Here is a 22,024-nt window from a genome sequence, read left to right as displayed (position 1 = left end):
CAGGATTCTGACAGTCACCCGTTCCCACTCCGGGCACCCGCTGTGTGCCAGGCACCGAACCAGGTCCCCGTAAGAAGAAGCGGCAGGGCATCCTGCCCTTTGGCCGCCGCCCAAACTGCTTTCGCAGAAGTGTGTCCAGACTTCTATGGTGACACTGTGCGAAGACCACTCGCCATCAAAATCTTTACCTATCATCCTCATTTCCGGCCACAAGCCTGGTTTAAACAAGGTCGCTCCTGTGTCCTCCAGCTTCTTGGGAGAATCTGCTGTTAAAGCAAAGAAACCCCTCTGTCATCGGGAAATCCGAATACTTAGGACCTACTTTTGCGCGTCTGCTTTGGGACGTGAAAATACTCTAATACATGATAATACAGTGTGTGCTAATCTGAACACCAGAGCTTCCCACATACATAGGGGACCCCTCCGGAACTACTTCTGCCTGAGACCGTTACTCATTTTGAACCATGTGGTGTGTGGAAACAAAGAAAAACCCACAGAATAACTCATGACCTTGAATTCTATGCAAATGAGCAAGATCTACGGGGCTTATTAGGGTTTAAACTGATATAGTTCTCTTAGATTTTGTTTTTCTGTCACAATGTGGTGCTGAGGGCATTGAGAAGGCCTAAAAAAAGTGAAAACCCTCGGCTTTGGTTAAAATAGGCTCTGAATGCCATGTAAAGAAACGGACACTGATTGCCATGTAAAAGGGACAGACAGTCCAGCAGCTGCCCACCCCTCTCTGGCTTTATGCCAGCGGGTCTGATAGGAGAGCTCTGAGTCGTGTGTGCTTCTCCCGAACTTCCTCAGGAGGATCTCTGCTCTGAAACGTAATAAATATTTGATGGGCGGGGCGTCCGATGCTGTCCCAGCGCTGAGTGCTCCTCGCAGTTGCCATGGAGAAGCAGGGGCTGGTCCCAGCGGCCAGCGGCGTGACAACACCACAGGCCCTTCGGGACTGGGTGGGAGTGGGGGGGCAGGAGCGGAAGGTCATTTAACCTCAGTCGGCTCGAAGAGCCCTCCTGGTTCTCATGAGTATTGATCAGTTCCTTTGTGGGCCCCCACATTGTAATGTCTACCGTTTTTAACCGTTCCATAGCTTTTTAAAGTACTGTATCATTTTAATCAAAATTGGTTTCCTATCGCAAAATCCTAGCCTTGTATGTTGGTAAAATTAAGATGTAGTTTATTTACTAATTTTTTGTAATATTAGCATGAGCGTCTTCATCATACATAAGAGAACAAAATGTTGCAATATCCCTTTGCCTGACAAGGATTGCTTTCATTTGAAGACACATGAATGCCTTGGTTGGTTCTGACTATACTCTGAATTTTTTTTTTTTTTAAAGCTGATTACAAAATTTGTCATATATAATTTAAACGTTGGAATCTCTTATATGGACTTCACCTTATGGATTGAACGAATGTGGCTTTCGTGATTGTTTAAAAATTTAATCTCCATGTTTCATGAATGTCATGAGGGCATAAATAACATTTTTCGAGAAGTGTTTTGCTTCTTTTTGTCTGCTTTGGCGCCTCTCATACAGTCACACATGTACTAGAATCTGAATAAACATTTAACCAATGTATTTCATGTTGAAAATGGATCTATCCAATTTTTAGTAGGTTTTTTACTGTTTATACATTTTTCGTCTCCAGAGTACTATCGTGTGATACCTGTAAGTTCTAGAAATGGTAATTTCTAGTTGATTGATTAGTTGGTTGCTTTTCAAGTGGTGGACATTGTGCTAACCATGACTCTTGAGAATTGAATCCGTGGCTTTGACCCCTAAGGAGCATGTATCAGGTGGAGGGTAATGGTGTAGGGGTCGGCTGCAGTAAGCTACACAGGGTGACACTACATGGAATTAGCCTGGAGCATGCTTGTGGGGGGCCTTCTGCTAAGTTTTTAATGAGTTTCGATCAAAGAGAAAATGTACTTTCCAAAGGAACCAAGCTCTTTGGGGCTGCGTGTGAGTCTGCGGTGAACTGGAGGGCCGTCTTCCCAGCCCTGGAGTGTCTTTGGGGATGTGTAGCCACCAAGGCAAGTAGAGGTGACTTACTCAGTCCTCATGTCAGGGCTCAGGCCTCGCGGTTTGGGGCACAGCTTCTCCTGAGGGGACGGGTGACGGCCAGCCTCTGGGTGTCTCTCAGGAACTTGTAAATTGATCTCAGGTCGCCCCTCCAAGGCGCCTTCTCATTGTCATTCGCGGTCCTTGACAGGTGGGCGAGGGTCGAGTCTTGCCCAGGATAAATCTTACTGTGCCTCTTCCTCTTCCTCTCTGGCTTTCTCTGACTCTCCCCATTTTCCGAAAGCGGTTTCCGACTGTAGAGCAGGCTTCTCCATGGTCCACCAAGACTTCGTGCCCGGGGACCACTCCCTCCCTAACAGGGGTCCGGTCACTTCCTAGTCGTTTTTGTACACAGGTGCGGGGTGGGGGGAGGACCCCTGGTTTGACTGCCCGGCGCTGGCAGTGAGGACAGGGACCTGATGTTCGCCTGCAGTGGGTGCTGGATGCAGGCTCGTGCGCCTTCGCTGCCGCGGGAGACACAGCAGCCCAGCGAGGGGGACCCCTGCGGCTGGGCGGAGGGGAACGGAGCCAGGCATTCTGGTGCGGGGAGCCCAGCGCATCTTCAGAGGAGATGAGCCGTCTGTAGCCAATTCGTGTGCGAGCGGCGTCCGTGCTGGGGTTGTGGGTGCGTGTGCGTGTGCGTGTGCGTGTGCGTGTCCACGTGGGCGGCAGCCCTCCGGTGTCTTGCACCGAGATGCCTTCAGGGGCCACAGGGAAACCTTAGCCATCGTTCCGCTGACGGATTGCTTTCCAGAAATTCGTTAATCTCTTTCAGGCCATTAAAGGCTTAGCGACTAATGAGCACACCCACTCAATACCGCCTCGCCTCTGAGAAAAGAGCTAAACCGTTCCTGGAAAAAGCCAGCCGTTTCCCCAGCTCGCAGGTGGAGCCCGTGTGCCCCGGTTCAGGTGATCTTCAGCCCTGGATGGCGGAGTGAGGATGATGTCATCCTGGAGAAACTGGAAAGTAATTAGAATTGGACCGCGTTTTAATTAAGTTGCTAACTCTTGCCCATTTTCCCACCCCCATGGGCCGGCACAAGGACTTCTCCTTGTCCCTGGGGTCCCGCAGACACTCCGGGAGTGACGCCAGGGGAGCCTAGGACTTGGGCTCTAGAGAGGATCCTCGATCTCCCCAGGAAGCAAAGAAAGACCGTTCGCGTGGGCCGTGGAGCCAGTGACAGCCTGTCGCAGCTGGACCAGCACGGAAAACATCCCCGGGGCCTTGCGTAAAGCAGGGCTTGTCTTGCATAGAGGGCGAAGTAGGCTGCTTTTCCCGTCACATGAGAAATTGCAGGGTGCCTAGTGGGGTGGGGGGGACACAGGGCCTGCTTGTGGGTCTAAGAAAAAGACCGAGAGGCAGGAGAGCTGGGCTGCGGGACCTGCTTGGGTGACGGGGCTCAGGCAGGCTCCCCGGAACGCCAGCACCCTGTTTGTAAATGCCCCGGTACTGACCCAGCAGCTCAGGAGGCCGGAGAAAGCCTCAGTGTCTGAGCCTGTCTGTCAGCCCAGGCGCTGTCCAGAGCCGCCCAGCCCTTCTCTCTCCTGCTTGTTACTTCACGTCGTGTCGAATTTCCCCGAAGGCAGAGCTTTAGCCCTGCCCTTTGGGGTGCGTTTGCCTAACAGTGGGTAATTCATTATTAAGGTAATTATTAACTATTAATCTAAATTACAGACTGTACAGTCTTCGGAGGACATGAGTGTTTTATAACTTGAAATGTCCTAAAAGTTTGCAATTCTGAATTTTTTTTTTCTTTCCCCGAAAACCGCCATCCTAGATGCTGATGAGTGTGGGGTTTCTTTTTGGGGTGAAGAAATGTTCTAAAATTAGACAGTGGTAGATAGTGGTGTTGGTTTCACAGCTCTGACTATAGTAAAAAGTACTGAACTGTGCTCTCTAAAATGGCGGATTCTGTGGCACGCGCATCATAGCTCACTGCATACGGCCCAGCTGCTGCCGTATCAGAAAAGCAAACAGCACTGTTCTAAATGTCTCAGCGTGTGGAGCATGGCAGGTGTCCAGTGCACACAGGTGTCTGAATGCTGAATAGCGCAGCTGAAATGATCCTCGTAGCCCAGGTGGGTGAGGTGGCAGTAGGGGCCACGCTGTTGGGGGTGACACTCCAGGGGACCGTGCCGCAGCCCGGGCGGCGGGGAGGGAGGAGCACCTCTGTAGGGGCTGGTGCGGTGCAGACAGGCTTGGTTGGCAAGAGGGTCTTGTGACAAGAGGTGGCAGTGATGGCGATGTTGTCGGGGTGGCTGGGAGGAGGAAGACCTGCCACAAGCAGGTGAGGATCTGGTGGGAGGAGCCACGGACAGTCCTGGAAGCAGGTCAGAGGAGTTAGGAAGCTGGTGGTTTACGGTCCAAATTCTGGTTACCGTGGCCTTCTGAATCAGGAAGCCACACAGTGACAGAGCGGTGACTTGATTAGGGGCAAAGGTGGCCGCGTTTGGGGGAAGTCGGGGAGACGGGCAGGTGGTGAGCCACAGGTTCTTAATTTCAGAGTGTCTGTGCCCCGAGTAGCCAGGCGCCCAGCCTAACAGAAACCCAGGAATGAGGCGAAGCGAGGAGGCGGAGCCGAGGCCCAGCCCTGGGCCGCCGGTCCGAGCCCGGGAGCGTGGCGTCCAGCCGCCCTGTGGGGCCCATTTTCAGTTTTCTCATTTGCGTATTTTTATTTTTGATACGTGTTCGCGAGGAGTGTGTTTTCAGTTCTCGAGATGCATCTGGTCCGGGACTGGAGTAGAAGGTATCGAAGGCCTTTCCAGATCTACAGCGGCCAAGCAGAAGCCACTCTGACCCTGAGTTTTGTTCCTGCAGCTGCAGAGGCAGAGGAACCACTAAATCTCACGAAACCACATCTTTCTCCTCGGAGGGCATGCAAATGCTCTTCCTCTTGCGTTTTATGCAATGAGGTGTCAGCTTGAGGACTCAGTGGCTTTTGCTATCTTATTGTCAAAGACAGTCACCTTTCAACACAGTCTTCCACTGAGAAAACGGTCCGAACTGGCCCCTCCTTCGGAGGACACTGTGAGCGGGGCTGTCGTCAGCTCGGGCTCCCGTGCGAGCCCTCCCTTTGAGGGCGTCTTCGGCTTATTTTCATGCTTATGAAAAACAATACACATTCAGGCAGTACAAGGGGAGCACAATTAAATCAGACTGTCACCCTCGACACAGTTCCCAGGGACAACTGCCCGGGTCAAGCTCCTGGATGTCCCTCCAGCCATGTCCATGCAGATAACATGCGTAACTATTTAAAAACCCCATGGGAAGTGTGTATCAGACACGTTCTTCTGCACTTTGATTGTTTTAAATGACACGTATCTTCTTGGGTGTTTTTCCTTAGCTAACATATATGGATAAATCTTTAAAAAAAAAACCAGCTTTATTGAGGTGTAATTTGCAATAAATAATTACCATCTAATTTACCTTAAAATTCACTTGTTTTAAGGGTACAACTCAAGGACTCTTAGTTAACTCACAGAGTGGCGGTCCCATCAGCCCTGTGCCTATTTGCAGGCATGACAATGCCACCCGCAGGCAGCCACTAATCTACTTTCTGTCCCTGTAGATCGATTTTACTTTTCAACTGTAACAAATGGCTCATTTTGTGGAAGTACAAAAATGTGTTTAACTGGTCTCTATTCGAGCAGATTTAGTGTTTTGCTGATGTTTTATTTTGCTGCCTTCCTACTTCCTCTAAAAATTTTTTTGACCGATTGAAAATTTGCCTCTGAGCCAGACTAGTTAGCGTGTTAAGGGGCATGTTAGTGCGCTGTTTGTAGATTTTCCAGGTAGAGCTGGAGGACTGGAGGAGTCTAGGACCTGGGTAATTAATTACCTGCATTTGAATAGAAACTGCCGGAGGACCTGCTTGATTAGGGGGAAGCCCCAGCGTTAATTGTATTTTATGGATGTGGGAACTAGGCATTCACACAGGGTTGGTGCTGAGAGCATTCATTATTTTGACTTTTCTTTTTCATGGTTGTCTTTTAACTGGGAGACTCTTGAGTCTGTCTTAGGCTTTAGTTTTCAAATTGTGTGTTGGGGCCCATTATCGGGTCATGGATTCTGACCAGTTGTATTTTGTTTTGTTTTGTTTCGTTTTGTTTTAATACAAAGTACAGCAGAACGATGGCAAACGTCTTGCATGTTGTCGTTAGCCTAAAAGTAAAACGCCAAAACAAGAGGCAATAAGCGTTTATTTGGGATCAAAGAATTATAATTGGGGCAGCGCAGATCCAGGCAAAACCCAAACAGTGCCCCCATCACAGGGTGAAGGCAGGGGTTTTTATGAGAAAAGGAAAGGAAATAATTACATGAATAGGCAAAGGAAATTCCTGTTGGTGCTGACAAGCTGAGCTGCTCTTTAGCTACAGTGGCTGGTGACTGTTCTGTCCAGAGAGGGTCCCTCGTCATCAGTCCTAGTGGGCAGGGCGTCGGCTTTCCTGCTGGCTTTACAACAGTTGCTTGAATGACAGTGTCAGGTGGCCCAGTCCAAAGGTCTGGCCCAGTCGAAACAGTGCAGAGGTTTAAGGAGCAAGACGGGCAGGCAGTCCCTCCCTTTGAAAATGGCTCCACCAATGGCAGCTTTCACAGCGTAATGCAGGGCATCGTTTTCCGAAATTCCAGGTTTAGTTCTGAGTCGTGTGCGTATGTGTGTTTGTGATGCAGGCGTCAGAGACGTCGAGGAGCCAGCGCCTCAGGAATCAGAGTTGCTCAGTCTCGGTCACGGCTTCCTCTCACCTGAGCTGCACTGGAAGCCTTCCTGTGGCAGGTGGAGTGAGACCGCCAGGTCAGGTGGTTCGTCGAGATACAGATCAGTTGGCTGCTGCCTGGGAAAGTGAGCCGACCTGTCTGCGAAGGTGGGAGTTGGAAATGGAAATGTTCAGGCAGAATTTCTGGGCGACCCCTTTTCGCTACCAAAATTATGAGTTGGGTCCAAAGGTCTAAGGAGGAAGGTTTGGGTAGGTTCTAGTCAGTTTATCGACTCTTCGGTTGTGGCTTTTTTGACACTAGTATAGTAGTGTGTATGTCTAGGCTACAGAGAACTTCACATTTACATTCGCCAGATCTCGCGGTCACGGTGACGTTCAGTAGCTCTGCGTCCCGCGTTTGTTTGTGTGTGTTCGCGTGTGTTCGCATGCGTTCGCGTGCATTTGCGTGCCTCCGAGGGGACGTCACTACCCCCGCGGGCGTCCCACCCGCCTCACCTTCACGTCGAGGATCCTCAGGCTTCGTGTGTCTCTGTTTCCGGACTGGGCAGCTGTGTTGGTGGTACCTGTTGGTGTGGAACGAATTCCCCCGAAACTTAGTGGCCTAAAACGACGAACGTTTATTCTGACAGGAATGAGTCGGGAAGGGGCCTTGGAGCCGTTTATCCGGGTGGCCCGCTCTGGGCTCTCTCGTGAGATTGCGGTCAAGATGACGATTCGGGCCTAGTCACTTGACAGCTGAGTGGACCAATACCTGCTTCCAGGATGGCTCAGTCACCTTGCCGTTGGACCTCCGTGTGGCCCTGTCACTCCCTCGCCTGGACCTGCCTTCTATAACCTATTCTTGGAAGTCACAGATTATGACCAAATGAATCTTCCTTTTCCCATCAGCGTCGGGGCGTTATGGCCGATGGAATTGCTAGAATCTGAAAGTTAGGAACTAAGGACTCAAAAGGAGCCTGGCTTCCCTGGTCACTAACGACGAAGGGAAACTGACCGCCAGGTTCTCTTTGCCCCTTCTTTTCCTCCAGCCCAGTGCTGGTCCCATCGCGAGGGGACTCCCCTGCGTGGTACCCTGTCCGCGTGAGCGGTGCTCCCTCGGGTTATTTGAGCAGACCTGCGCTCGTTTCTCTGAATCAGTAGGGAGTGGCAGAGGAAGTCCGCGCTCATATCCTGTCTTTAGCAAGCTTCAGGCTTCGCCATGCCCCTCGCTTCCTGGCACCTCTCCCACCTCGCCACGGCGTCCTGTCCGCCCGAGACGCACTAGTCTGTGTGGCCACTGGTCGTCGTATTGTGTCAGCGAAGAGGAGGGGGAGTCGGTCGACAGATAAATTTGCCCACAGGACCCTGACTCACAAGCAGTAGTCATTGTAATTTTAGTGACCGGTTCTGGAACACTTACCGTGTAGCGAATGATTTGCAAACAGAGAAAGGTTTAATCCTAACCGGCCCAGCAACCATATGAGGTAGATTTTTATTATTCCAGTTTTATTGAGGAGGAACTTCAGGTTCAGAGAGCTTCAGTTTCAGACTCTCACACGCCTACTAAGCGGTAGGGCTGGGTTTGCAGTCCTGGTTTTTCTGAGTTTACAGCTATGTTCTGAACTCGGGTACCGAACTGCCTTTTTGCACAAACTCTCTCTCCAGACGGACGCCTCTCTCGTCACATCTAGTCTATAGCCATTTGGTACAGATGGGTGTTACCTGGAGTAGCCGTAGGGGATGTATGGCTGTGAGCGGCCTCTGAGTACCTTGTCTTTCAGAATAACCGTCTTAGTCTTATCACAGGTGTCACTGTGGGGTGCCCCGTCCCATGGTAGACGGGGCGTGGCCAAATCGTGACCCGGCCGAGGGAGTGGAGGACACGAAGTGTTCCGCAGTGGCCCATCAGCTCCCGACACACCAGCCCCCAGAGGATGATAGCGCCGTAACTCTGAGAAATCAGCCGGAGTCTGGCCCAGGAGGGGTCGGAGTGGAGGGTTGGGGACATGCTGGTCTTCTGAAGACGGAGGAGGAGGATCCCAGCTGGATATGGGACGATATCAGATTAGCGCTTATAGGGGCTCTGTCTGTGTCCCTCGGGGTGCCAGCTGGTATTTGGGTGCACCCCACGCTGGGTGATTTGCTAAGTCGTACCCCGTGTTACTAAAGCGGACCTCTGCCTCGTCATCGCTGTAGTGGGCTTTCTTCCTGGCCTTCCTCAAAGTTTAGTGGCTGTAAAACTTTTCATATAACAGCATTTAGTACGATTTAATTTTAACATGAATGATATGCTTATGTGACTATACTACTTTATGATTAAACATTTGTTCAATATTTTGTGTCTGGCTGTGATTTTTAAAATAATAATAATGATGATTCAAAAACAACTTTTTTTTTTTAAGAATTCATGTTCCAAGACGAGCAGATGTGAGTGGAAGGAACAACCAAGAACTTGTGATTATTAATAAACCCGTGCACATTTAATAGAAGTAAGGGGATGAGAATGAGGGGCTGTCACACTAGAATCTTGCTTATACGTTTAAGTTCTTGAAAGTAAGTGAAAGAACATATGAACCAAAATTTACCTTTAAGCTACAAGACATTCGAGCAAACCTCATAGGTTTAAAGTTTTAAAAGATCCTATAATTTATATGTTTTTATGGTTGGGATACAACCTTACAAAGGATGAAGTCATTCTGTTAATATTCTGTCCTCTCCTTACCCCCCTCCCCGCCCCCCCCCCCCCCAAAAATCGAGATGGAAACATGGTCTGGAGAAATTTACAAAACACGAAAAAAAAAGTGAAGAAATGAATGGTTTAAAAATTATTGCACATTTCAATGGATGGATATGGTAAAACTTTGATAAATTATTACCTAGTCATGTTTAAGATAGAAGAAATGGATGGAGGTCAATTCTCTAATTCATAGTCAAATATTTTACTTACTGAAAATAGAACTTACCGCTGTGAGACATAATATATCTTGTCCTTCTGTGCATAAAGGTAGGTATAAATCAGAATAAAAGCTAAGGGCAACAAAAATTCTTTTTATGACTTCTCTAGCTAATAATAAAGGCTGAAACGTAGGACATTCTAGCTGAGATAAGGCTGTTCTGTTTATTCAGTAACGTGGTACAGTCTGTAGCACTGTAGACAGCTGGCGGTTTGTTTAAGTAACCTGGGACATTTTCAGCAGCTCTCTGATTTTCATGAAATCCTTTTTAGTAAATGTAAAAAAATATATATATATATGAAACAGCCACAGAGGAATATACAGTGAAAAGTAAAAGTACCTTTATCTACTTTCCGAATCTCCTAGTCCCTGTTCTGAGAGATAACATAACAGCTGTTAATGGCTTCATATTTGCTTTTATATTTTTACGTGCTGTATCGACATAAGTGAGTGTGTGTGTGTGTGTGTGTGTTTAGAGATCACAAATGGTTCCAGGTTACGGGATACCTTCGCAGCAACCTGAAAGTTTCAGTGGCTTCCCATCATAAAATTTCGATTCTCATTTAACGGTCCAGGATGTGGTGTCCTTGCCTGGCTGTTACCCTTGTCACCTTCGTAGCACGCAGAAGCTCGGGGACCAGGCCCTCTCCAGCTGGTAGCTTTCCCGCCACCTGTGGGGAGTGAAAGCGAGAACATCAGAGGTCCCCGAGGAGGAGCCAGGGGCTCATTCTGTCACACACGCCTGCTGAATTCATGCGTCATTAGATTTCGTGACAATGTTTTTGTCATTTAGTTAATTTTATTTTACAGTTACATTCGTGCATTTGTGAAACGATTGTCAGGCCACAGAGTCTGTGAAGAGGTTCTGGAAACATCTTACTACTTGATTGCTAAGAAACACGCTCTCATGAAACCTCCAATCAAAGCATAAAAAGAGAAATAGCAAACTGCCTAGAAATCAATAAGGAGAAAACTTCATGTTAGTGTGAGGAGGGGCACGGCTGAACTCAGGAGAGTATCTCACAGCTCAGATCACTTTGTTGTTAAGGAATAAGGACCAGAAATAAAGGCAAAATAACAGAAAATCACCCCGAGGAATGAGAAAAGGAAAAAACAAACCAAAGAAACTAGGAAGGGAGAGAATGACATATAATTCCTTTCGTCTTCATTATATAATTACTAATGATTGAAAGAAACCAGAAACCTTTCCCTATGTCTTAATTACTCATAGCTCTAGGAAGTCGGCTGGAAATCAATGGAAATATTCCAAACAGTTAGAGGAAAGGAAGAAGTCAGAGCGGGCCCTGTCTGTAGAGCAGGCTGCCCACGTGTGCCGGGTGACGAAAGGAAAGGTGAGTGACCACTGCAGGTTTAGTGTCCTAAAGGCAGCCTGGCTCCATCTGGGCTGGCTTTGCTTTGGAATTAACTTCAGGCATTTGGACTGAGAACGCAGTCCCAGCAGGAAGTCCCTGTGCAGAGTTCAGGGGCCGATCAAATTGCATTTCCTTTTCCACGTGGCCCTGCGTCTCCGGGGGGTCGTTCGGCTGGTCTGCGTGTGTCAGGCTGCTTTCATGCCATGTGTTTGTTAGTTTTGCAGCATGGACTTGATGAGGACTGACGGCTGCGTTTGGTCAGAGTCAACCTAGGACTTTCTTAGAGCTCGTTATAAAAACCCTCGATCAAAATCCCCAGTCTGTGTGACCATGACCTTTGAATTGAATAATGTGGCCTTTCATCGTGCACAGAGAGGAGAAGGGTCCTGTCACGTTGTGTACGTTTGGGGCTGCTGCCACATCTTGCCTTTGCTGGGCCCTTGAAAGGGTGGCAGTTGTGCCTTAAATAACCCTCAGTTTTGAATTTTTTTTTTGTTCTTAGTGGGAAATGGTAGTGTTGGTTTTATTTCTCTTGGTGATGATCTTGTACCTTGCTGGGTATATTCACAAAGATGTGCGGACAGAGGAGGAGAGAACCAACATAAATAAACTCGAATGTTTACCTTAGTGCAGATTTTTTTATATTAAACACCACATGAATGCTATCTTTATGTTGTGAGACATATGGTAATTAAAGAAAACCTGCTTATTGAGAACCAGTTGTCCTAGTTTTTTTTTTAGCTGAAATAATTATAATAACCATTGGTTTAGGCTGCTCACTGAAGAGGGTCTGATGACAGCGTTGATAAAAACACAAGCCATTCTCAAGATTAAAGCTGCTTTTTAACTTCTACACGTTGCATTTAAGTCCCATCAATAACTTTCAAAGAATGAACCTGTAATTCAGTCCACCTTTTATTTTATTTAAAGACTAATTTAATTTCGATGTTGTGATTTTAAGATACCGTCTGTTGAATTTTTATGATCTGGATGGTGCAAGATAATAAACTTACAACTGTTGGAAATATTTTCTTGCGAGCTACCGCTTATCCTAACTTATGCTGCCTTTGATCATAATAGAGTTTAAATTGGTATGTACCCCAGTCTGCCAGTTTTTAGCAACTTTTGGGTTCTGTATCTTAGAGAAGTCAGCACTTAAGTTATGAAGGTAATCTGTAGTTTTTCTAACAGTTTTATTGGGTATATTTACTAATGTTTATCTATTCCATCTGGAATTTCTGGCCTAAGTTAAGGAAGGGTTTATTTTTTCTATCGGCTGGTACTAACTGTTGTCATATATGAATTCCTTTGTGTGCAGGGGTCTGATCTGGACTGCAGTTTGCTTGATTCATCCCTTTAACTTTTCTTATGCCAGTACTGTGTGGTTTTAACTACGGTACAAAGCTCTTATTCTTTTAATTTTAAAAAAGTCTACATTTTCTTTTACATGGTGTAGAACAAGTTTTAAGTGAACAGCAAGGGATAAAATGAAAATTGAAATTCCTCTTTCCTTAACCCATTCACCAAAGTCTCTCCCTTCCCAATGACGGTGTTAAATTTTTTGACTTTCCGGAAAATGTTCCTCCGTGTTCCAACATATATGCAACATATACGCTTACTCATGTGTAAAAATGTGTACAAATGGGATCATATTGTATATCCTATATACAGTATTATCCTTTGACTTATTATTTATTTATTTGTTTATCTATCTATTTATTTATTGATATTTTTTTCAGTGTCTGGAATCTTATATTTTAATGATAGGTTTGCTAAATGACCAGAAAATACATTTAAGAAATTGACACTAGACTGGATGGGGATAAAATAAATGAGCTTCTAAACTAATGTTTAACCATATTCCATGATTATAAATATTTAACCAGGTGCATTTTGTGGGTGTGCTTGAGGGGGGGCGGTGAGGAGGGGGTTTCTATTTAAATTGGGCCTCTGAAAAGAATACAGTTTACTTTTTTTTAGATTATCCAAGCCCTTTTTATTTAATTTATTTTTTAATTGAAAAGATTACACTTTATTTATTTTTATTATGGTGACTTTGGTTAACGAAATCCAGTACGTTTCAGATGTACAATTCAACAGTAAGGCACAATGCAATATATATATTTTGTTCACTGCCCATAGTTAGATTTCTTTCTGTCACCACATATTTGACCCCTTTTACCCCATCTACCTCCCCTATCCCCCCCAACCTTGCTTTTTAAAAATAACAGCTTTATTGAGATAAGATGCTCATACCATGCAACTCACCCATTTAGTATGCAATTCAGTGGTTTTTAGTATATTGATGTGCTTGTGCAATCTTTACAACAATCAGTTTAAGAGCATCAACCCAAAAGGCAGCTCTCACCCATTAGTGGTCCCCCACTCCTCACCCAGAGATCCAGCCTTAAGAAGATAATTAAGGCTGAATGAGGTCATCGGGGAGGGGCCCTAATCCAATAGGACTGCTGCTTTTATGAGACACCAGAGATCTCTCTCTCCTCCCTCCCCCCCCTCCTTCTTCCCCCTTAACCTCCCCCCCTCCTTCCCCCTCTCCCTCCTCCTTCCCTTCCCTCCCTCTCCCACACACATGCACACAGGAAAGGCCATGTGAGGACACAGCCAGAAGGTAGCTGGCTACAGGCCAGGAAGAGAGACTCCATCACAAATACCCTGAGGGCACCTTGAGTTTGGACTTCTGTCCCCCATAACTGTGAGGAAATAAACTTCTGTCGTTTCAGCCATGATGTCTGTGATATTTTGCTATGGCAACGTACAAGGAAAAAAGCCCACTGTTCTTCTCTACTCATAACCATTCTCCGAGTCTCCAGACACCAACCGGGCATCCTGCAAGTCACCAGGAGTTCCCGGAGGCTGAATCCCACAAGACTGCTCACCTGCCCCCACTACCGCCCAGGACACCGACTGCAAGCCTGGGTTTTCTGATCAACTAGTTATATATAAATCGAGGGTTCCCACAACCTCCTCGTCAGGTCTCATAATTTACACGATGGCTCACAGAGCTCAGGGAGACACGTATTTACATCCACTGGTCTGTCAGAAAGGATGTAATAAAGGATACAGCTGAATAGTGAACTACAGAGGTAAGTAGTGTGGGGCGTGGGGAAGGGGCTTGGAGCTTCCACAATCCACCTCACCACCTGTGTGTTCACCAGACAGGAAGTGCCTCAGACCCTATGCTTTATGGGTTTTGATGGAGGCTTTATCATGCAGGCATGATTGATTGTTAACTCCATTTCCACTTCCTCTCCCCTCCCTGGGGCTGGACGTCCCGAGGTTCCAATCACAGCGTGGTCTCGCTGGTGACCAGCCTCTCTCCTTAATGACCAGCCTCTCTCCTTAATGACCAGCCTCTCTCCTTAAGCTGTCCAAGAAGTGCCTTGTCAGAACAAAAGACAGTCCTGTGACCCAGGAAATTTCAAGGGGTTTCGGAGCTCTGTGTCAGCAACTGAGTGATGAGGCCACATACATGTCTCATTATGTCACGCCACCCTAGCAGATGCGTGCACTGCCCTATGTCCATACCACATGATCCTGATTACTGCAACTTTGTAGTAGGTTTTGAAATTGGAAAATGTGCATCTTCCAACTTATTCCTCTTTTTCAAGATTGTTTTGGCTATCACATGTCCCTTGAATTTCCACGTGAATAATTTTAGGATCAGCTTGTAAATTTATGCAAAGAAGTCAGGTGAAATTTCAATAGGAATTACATTAAATCTGTAAATCTGTACATTGATCTGGGGAATATTGCCATTTTAACAATATTAATTCTTTTGATGCATGAATGTGGGATGTCTTCACATTTACTTCGACTACATTTAATTTCTTTCAACAATATCATGTAGTTTGGGGAATATACATTTTGCACTTCTGTTAATTTTTTCGATGCCATTGTAAGTGGCACTTCTCTCTTAATTTCATTTTCATTTTATTCATTGTGATTCTATAGATAGGTGATAATTTTTGTGTATCGACCTTATATCCTGCAAACCTACCGAGCTCACTCGTGAGGCTTAATAGTTGTATAGTCGGTTCCTTAGTCCTCTATAGAAGATCGTGTCATCTGCAAGTTGTTTCACTTCCAGATCAAAGACGTTTATTTCATTTCGTCGCTAGGTGTTCTGGCTACAACTCCCAGTACAATGTTGAGTACCGGTGGTGAGAGCAGACAGCCTGTCTTGTTTCTGATCTTGGGGGAAGCCGTTCAGTGTCTCGGGGCTAAGCAGATGTTAACTGGGTCTCATCAGTGCGTGTTCTCAGGCTTAAAAAGTCCCCTCGTGTTCCCGGTGTGTTGATTGTTTCTATGACAAAGGGTGATGAATCTTGTCGAATGGCTTTTCTGCGTCCCTTGTGTCTGTCGCTGTGATTGTATGTTTTTAGCCCTTTATACTACTGGTGCGATGTATTTCGCTGATTGCCAGGCACCTTGCTTGGTCTGAGTTGTAAAATGTGCAGCCATCGGCTCTCCTATATGAAACAATGTGCCCCAATCCCAGATGCCATGGGCGCCCCGGGTTAGCGCCCATCAGCAGAGGGGACGTGACTCAGGCACGAGTCACCACCATAGAAGGAGGTGTGGGATGTCAGGCTCTCGGCAAAAGACGAGCCTTTGGAAGGGAGCCCGTTAGGGCTCAGGATTCGGAAAAGTGTTTGAAAAGGGACAGCGTTTCAGAGGCCCGGGGAAGGGCATCTCCTTGACAGCAGGTGCGATGCTGTCAGGTAAAGGTGTTGTGGTATCGGGCAGGGCCTTGCTGGAGAGGGGACACACCAACGAAGCACGGGGTAAGGAAGCAGGAAGCAGACGAAACTGGCTCCCCGAGTTCTGAGTCCGATCCTTGCGGTTAAGGGCGGGAAAGGCCACCAGTGTCTGGAATCCCTAGAGGAGGCTCGGAGTTGGTCTGATAAAGTGCGGGGAGCTGTGGAGAGATTCAGAGCTGGGCGGGGACGTTCATTCAGTGAATATTGATCTCGTGTCAGGCACTGCCCCAGGCACTTTGGGATAGATCGGTGCACAAAATAAACCTGACATAAAAAATAAATGAAAAAATCCTGCTCCTGTGTAACTTACGTACCAGTGGGGAGAGACAGTCACTACAGGTATATCATATGGTCCGTTAGGTCATGTGTGTTCCTGAACATTAGAGCCGGGCGATGTGGACTGGGTACGTGTGTGTGTGATTTAGGAAAGATATGGTTGTGATTTTAGGTAGGTGGGTGAGTGGGGTCAGGTGACAGGTGTGGGGAGCAGTCCGGGGGCGCCGGGTGGGGGACAGAGAGCGTGAGGCAGGAAGGGCTCTTGAGTGAATCGGTTTGATGCTTCCATTTGGAAGTGGAATTTTTTTCCGCTTGGTTGTGTGTTTTTGTGCCTTAGCAAAGAATTCTAGCAGTTAACTAGCCTGACAAGCTCTGCTTTGTTTGTCCAGACTTCTGCTATGATTCTTTCCTACCCAGAGTCCAGTGTATCTCTAAGTGTCTCCAGGGACCCCCCCCGCCTGTATTAGAGTCACTTGGGATACGAGTTAAAAACACGGATGCCCCGGCCCATGTCGGAGGCGGATGCTGGCTGAGAACACGGGCTCGGGGTAGTTAGTGTGTCACAGTGACACTTGGCACAGTGCTCAAACTCTGGCCGGCAGGTGGCGGAGAGGAGCTGACGCTGAGACCCCGCCACACGGCGGCCCGGCCTTTCCTAGCCCCCGGTGCTGCGGGGAGCATTTCCCAGAGGCAGGTCGGGTTCCTGCAGTGAAACCCTGGGGCTTTGGATGGGAGGGCCATCTTCCTGCCTCTCTCCCTCGGCCTGTTCGCAAGCAGCAGAGCAACTGCTAGAAGAAGTCGGTTTGAAGAGTTTCTGTTTCCGTGTGGCAGAGAAAACCGTGAGGGCCCGATCAGTTCGGCTGGCGCGGTCATCGTCCGCCGCTAAGTCGGGGCCGCGATGCTTGCTGACCCTCCGGAGCTCGTCTCTCTGTCCTTCCGCCCTCTGCCGTTCCTGCCTTTTGATTTCCAGTTCTCAAAATTTGGAGGCCAGATTCGTCCAGGGGATTATCGTTCGAAATCAAATCCTCTTATGGAGAATCCAGATTTGGAACTGCTCTCTGGTTTGATCGACGTGCCGGTTCAATGTGTATGTAGGGCACCGCTTGGTGGGATGCTGGGGCCGCATCTGCCTTGGGGGCTGCGTGTGCCTTAGGGGGCCGTGTTTGCCTTAGGGGACCACGGGAGGGTGGGGCCGCCAGCGGTGACTGTACCCTGCGCAGCGATGGGTTTGCCATGCTGCTAGGCGGTTTGCACTGAACTTGGCCAAGAAAAAAAGACTGGAAGGACCCCGTGTACGCCTTGAACTTGGTGTCCTACTTCTGTATTGAATAGATGTCTGTTTCGGTTGAGTTTTAGAAAGATGTTAGACCCCTGGCCAGCTTCGTGAGCCCACCCACCCTTTACCTGTGGTGAAACTTTCTCTGAAGATGACGATGCCCTTTCGTATATTTGCAACGTCTCTGGCTAGGGAGCTGACATTGCGACTACTAGGATTTATTTTTTTTAAGGCGCTGGAGGGCTTTAACCAGAGCTGCCCGGTGGTTGTCTCCTCTGGTTGTTTACTTTAAATCCTGAAGCTGGATGGTTAAGTCATCCTTTCTTTTATCATGAACTCTGACCTTCCTTGGAAACCACACATAAAGCTGCCCTCTGCAGCAGTCTCTCAGGTACTGTTCGTTTCCAAAACCTTTTCATCTAAGGATATGATCATTTTAAAAGAGGAATTTAAAAAAATCCATCTGAAGCTCTGTTTGGCAAAATAGTTCTACCAGTCAGCTTCCTTTAAATTCTGCTGTAGTAAAGACCTCAAAATCTCAGTGGCTATCAACAGTCTTTATAGCTCCCGAGAGGGGGGGGGGTAGCGCACGTGCGCCTGTGTGTATAAAATTTTCACTTGGCTAGAGCTGAGTCGCTTGGCCACGTCTAACTGTGAGGGAGGCTGGGAGGTGAAGCCTAGCTGTGTGCACAGAAATCAGAGGAAGTCTGTTCAGTGATTAGTTAGTAGCCGTAGCCATTATAAGTAGAATTATTCAGTCATACGTCTAGCTCTTGATCTTGATCTTTGAAGGACACCGTGACAGTGATCTCATGGGTCGATGGTTCTGGACGCTTTTCAGGAAGGTATTTTCTCATCCCATGCTCCCTCCCCATTGCATCTCGAAGCATCACATCCTTTAACCATTAAGAGAGCTTACTGGAATAAATGACTTTGTATGCTGTTGTGATAAATGACCTGTTTGGTAATGATGTTTTATAAAACCGAGAGAATCGGTAAGGAGCTTTCACAGTAATAAACCCAAGTGTCATTGTAGTCAGATGTTTAAAAATTTTCCGTCTTCAGTCTGTGCCACAGGACACAGAGGCCGTTTAATGTTTAAGCTTTCCAGTCATCGATTTGGGTTCAAGATAACGGGCTCTCTTGAGTTGACTTGTAGCATAAGTATTCTTCCTTAAAAAGGAAATATGTGAAATTTGTCTTTGAAAGGGAAAATATATGAGATTTGTAATTGTAAATGGCATTTCTTAACCAGAGCAGCAGGTTCAGATATAAATCCTGTACGTTTTGGCATGAGACTCTATTTCTTAGTAAAATTTAGGATAAAATGCAGTATTCGTGCCGTGCATTTTTTTAACGGTCGGCCCAATTAAGTCGTCATGGTTTAAAAGCGCGCTCAGCCTAAGTGTCTGACTTGGCGGCACTTAGGGTGTTTTGAGTACGTTTGTTCTGCCTCAGTGTGCTGATGGTGGGAGTTCCTGGCCAAATATTAATTTGAAATAAGTGCCTGCTGTTCTCGAGCCGCTCCCTCTGCCTTAAGGAAACGCGTTTCCTACGAACCTCGAGTCGCTAAGAATAGCTGTGTAAGCAGTGTGGAAGTTTTTCCAAATTAAAACCCGGTCCACCGGTTCATTCATTTCCCGTAGGTCCTGCCGCTCAGGCGTGTTTACCATCCCCTGCAGGGCTCCGTTTATGCCCAGTCAGCAAATTGGAAATGTTTAGCTTCCCATAATCTCACCACGAGGACCACTGTGCCCTTAAATATGGGGTTAGTGCTCTCAGCCGGAACGGCCTGTTTTCATCCCCATGTTCCTGAGCCTGCAGACTCTGTCACTCCCCCATTGAAAAGGCTGGGCCGGCGTCCGCCATTCCAGGGCCTCCATCCCCCGTCGTGACAAAGCTAGCTCTGTCCCCTGTCTCACCTGGCTCGGTTTGGGAACGGTTAGGATAGCGGGAAAACAGAAACACACGCCAAAACAGCAACAGCTCTCTGGCTGCAAAATCAGGCTCTTGTTTTCAAAAGGAGACGCCTATGGGAAGGCCACGTGGAATGATGAGTATTTAGAGTTCGCTCAAGCTTTCCTCCGCGGGCAGATTTAGCCGAAAGCAAGTGTGAGGAGCCCCTGGAGCTTGTCCGAAAGGCAGACCCTCGGGCCCCGCCCCAGACCTGGTCAGTCACATCATTCATTCAGTCTGCAGTTCGATCGGGTGGTCTGTGGACGCATTAGAGTCTGAGAAGCACTGGTCAGAGAACTGTTCCCTGAGCCTGTCGTCATGGAAACCACCAGGAGGGACCATACAACTCGAACTCTATTTATAAAATGAAAAACTTTGTATGTTGCAGCTAATTATCTGGGCACCTAACCAGTCATCATTTTCTGGTGTGCCAGTGGGGCCCCAGTCAGAACAACAGTGGTGGGGAGGACCTCCCCGAAAGAGTGAGACCTCTTCGTACGTTCTGGAATCCACTCTCTGGCTTGCTGCAGAGAATGCAGGCATGTTCGCGATTTCTCGCCAGGTCTGGCTTCCCCAGGTGAAGGTGAGCCGGAGACTGCGTGTGAAGGTCCAGGGAGGGAAGGATGGCGCGTTCTCATTCCGACTCTTGCTCTTTAATTTTACAAAAAAACATTTCTTAAAGGGGCACAGGGCTCCTGGCCTGTCGATTGGACCTGGACTCATTTTCGGCCATTCTGAGAGGGCGGAAAAGCCCTGCGTGTAGAATTTTAGGGGCGCCTGCCAGGCGAGAATTGTCCTGCAAGTCAGTGGGTCAAGTACGTGGCTTGGGACTCTGTAGAAACGCCTTTATCGCTCACAGAGTATTTGCACGCAGGCCGAGATAGTTTGAACACGTTTGCTAGTCTGCGCGTTTTTATTCTGGAGAGAGGGCGCCGAAGAGGACGATGCCACGATGGACTCCGCCCTTGGGGTGGACAGTGGAGGGGGAAAGTGCATGTCCACGGGGAGGATTTCCTGAAATTCTAACGCGAAGTTTCCGACCTGTGGGCCGACACGGGTTAAAGAGAAGGCCCGCCGGGGAGGGGCCGTGGGCCCGAGCGGCCTGCGCCGCCGCCCGTGCTGCAGACGGACGCCGCTGCCTTCCCGCGTGTCCACCCCTCCCTCGCGCCGCTGGCCTCCGCACGCGCCCCCTCTGCGTCTCCCGCCATCGCCCTGGCTGAAATCCGCTCGCAAGGTGGCCAGGCCGCCAGGTCCCGTGACTCGTTTTGAACTCTCCGTGGCGTTCGGTTGTGTCCACGTCCTCAGCTCCCGTCACTGTGACGTCGGTCGCTCAGGGTTTCCTGCCGAGTCTTTTGCCTTTTTAACAGCACTCGGGAGGCCGGGGGACGACGGTGCTGCTCATTAAGCCCCGGCCTCCACACTCTCATCCCGACTGCGGAACGGCCTCCTGGCCTTCCTCAGGGAAGGCGGGACCGGGAAGGGACGCGATGGCCAGGTCCCGTTTCCGCGGAGGGCCGGTCAGCGGCTGCTCCCCCGGAAGGCAGAGGGGACCCTTTGAGCTCGCACAAGTGGCCGGAACCAGGACGGGCCTGGGTAGCCAGGCCTCCGAAGAGGTTTAGTATAAAGAATTGGCCCCTGGGGTTACAGAGGCTGAGAAGTCCTGTCGTGTGCAGTGGGCAGCCTGGAGGCCCGGGGGAGCTGATGGTGTCACTTCCAGTCTGCGTCCCAAGGCTGAAGGCAGGTGGGCGGAGCAGAGCGGGAGTTGTCCCCTCTCAGACTGTCCATGCCACGTGTGTCTCCGGCAGATTGGAAGAGGCCAGGCCCTGGGGAGGGCCACCTGCCCTGCCCGTCCCCCAGCTCAGTGTCCACCCTGTGCACAAACACCCGCACAGGCACAGCTACAGCAGTGTGCAGCCTGTGGCCCCGTCAAACGGACACAGAGAATTAACCATCACATGTGGACTCTGAGCTCCAGTTGTTAATGACTAGTAATCCACTGCTGCCCTTAGTTTCGCTGGGGGTCCAGCTGTCCTGTGCCTGGCCAGCGGGCACGCCTTCCGGCCGGCTGCTGCGGTGGCAGGCCCACCATGCCGGGTACCAGCATCTCCTACCAGGTAATCACAGCGTCCGTGCGTGCCCTTCGTGCCCTTCGAGGCCCCCCAAGTGCGTTTTTATGTGTCATACAGCTTTCGCCTCAGACTGTCCCTCAGACATCTGTCACAGTTAGGGAGAGCCCACCCAGAGCTTTTTGAGGGACGTGTTAACGGGCAGGTGGACTTTACTCTGCACAGTCGTCGTTCTTCTTCCTGCATCCGTCCCTGCTCCCGAGCGTGGACCTGGCTGGCTCGACTTGACGTCGCGCTGCCCGTGGGCTCCCTCTGCTGGCACCACCGTGCATAGCACTCTCCTGGGTCGCGTGGCATGCAGTTCTCTCCATTTTCTTCGTTAGGTCTGGTTGGTCTCTCTCTCCAGTTATTACACATTATTGGATCTCGCGGTACACACAGTTTTGGAACCTGCTTCGTGTATTGACTGTCTCAAGAATACCTTTCCCTGTAAAACATGTACATGTCTACATCCCTGTGTTACCGTTGGCATAATTTTCTATTGTGTAGATGTTCTACTTAACATTTAAATAATT

At 48.6% G+C, this 22,024-nt stretch overlaps 1 protein-coding gene across 4 annotated transcripts in view; it reads left to right on the top strand.

Annotated features, from left to right (window-relative positions):
• The window catches only part of LOC120585532 (hairy/enhancer-of-split related with YRPW motif protein 1), a 217,759-nt gene that overhangs the window by 12,726 nt on the left and 183,009 nt on the right, over positions 1-22,024 (top strand). Inside the window, exon 1 of one of the 4 annotated variants that reach the window (XM_039841931.1) lies at positions 15,714-15,899. The exons of 1 other annotated variant lie outside the window; for it this stretch is intronic. In XM_039841931.1, the coding sequence (XP_039697865.1) occupies positions 15,827-15,899 (73 nt within the window). In that variant the 5' untranslated portion in view covers positions 15,714-15,826. Of the gene's footprint in view, positions 1-15,713; positions 15,900-16,860; positions 17,239-18,232; positions 18,273-22,024 lie in introns of those variants that run through there. 2 more of the 4 variants (XM_039841934.1, XM_039841932.1) reach the window with 2 other exon arrangements.

The sequence above is a fragment of the Pteropus medius genome, unplaced genomic scaffold (assembly GCF_902729225.1).
Source record: "Pteropus medius unplaced genomic scaffold, Ma_sr-lr_union100, whole genome shotgun sequence".
In the NCBI taxonomy this organism is placed as follows: Eukaryota; Metazoa; Chordata; class Mammalia; order Chiroptera; family Pteropodidae; genus Pteropus; species Pteropus medius.
Note: the sequence above shows the minus strand (reverse complement) of the source record. Positions and strands in the feature narration are given on the sequence as shown.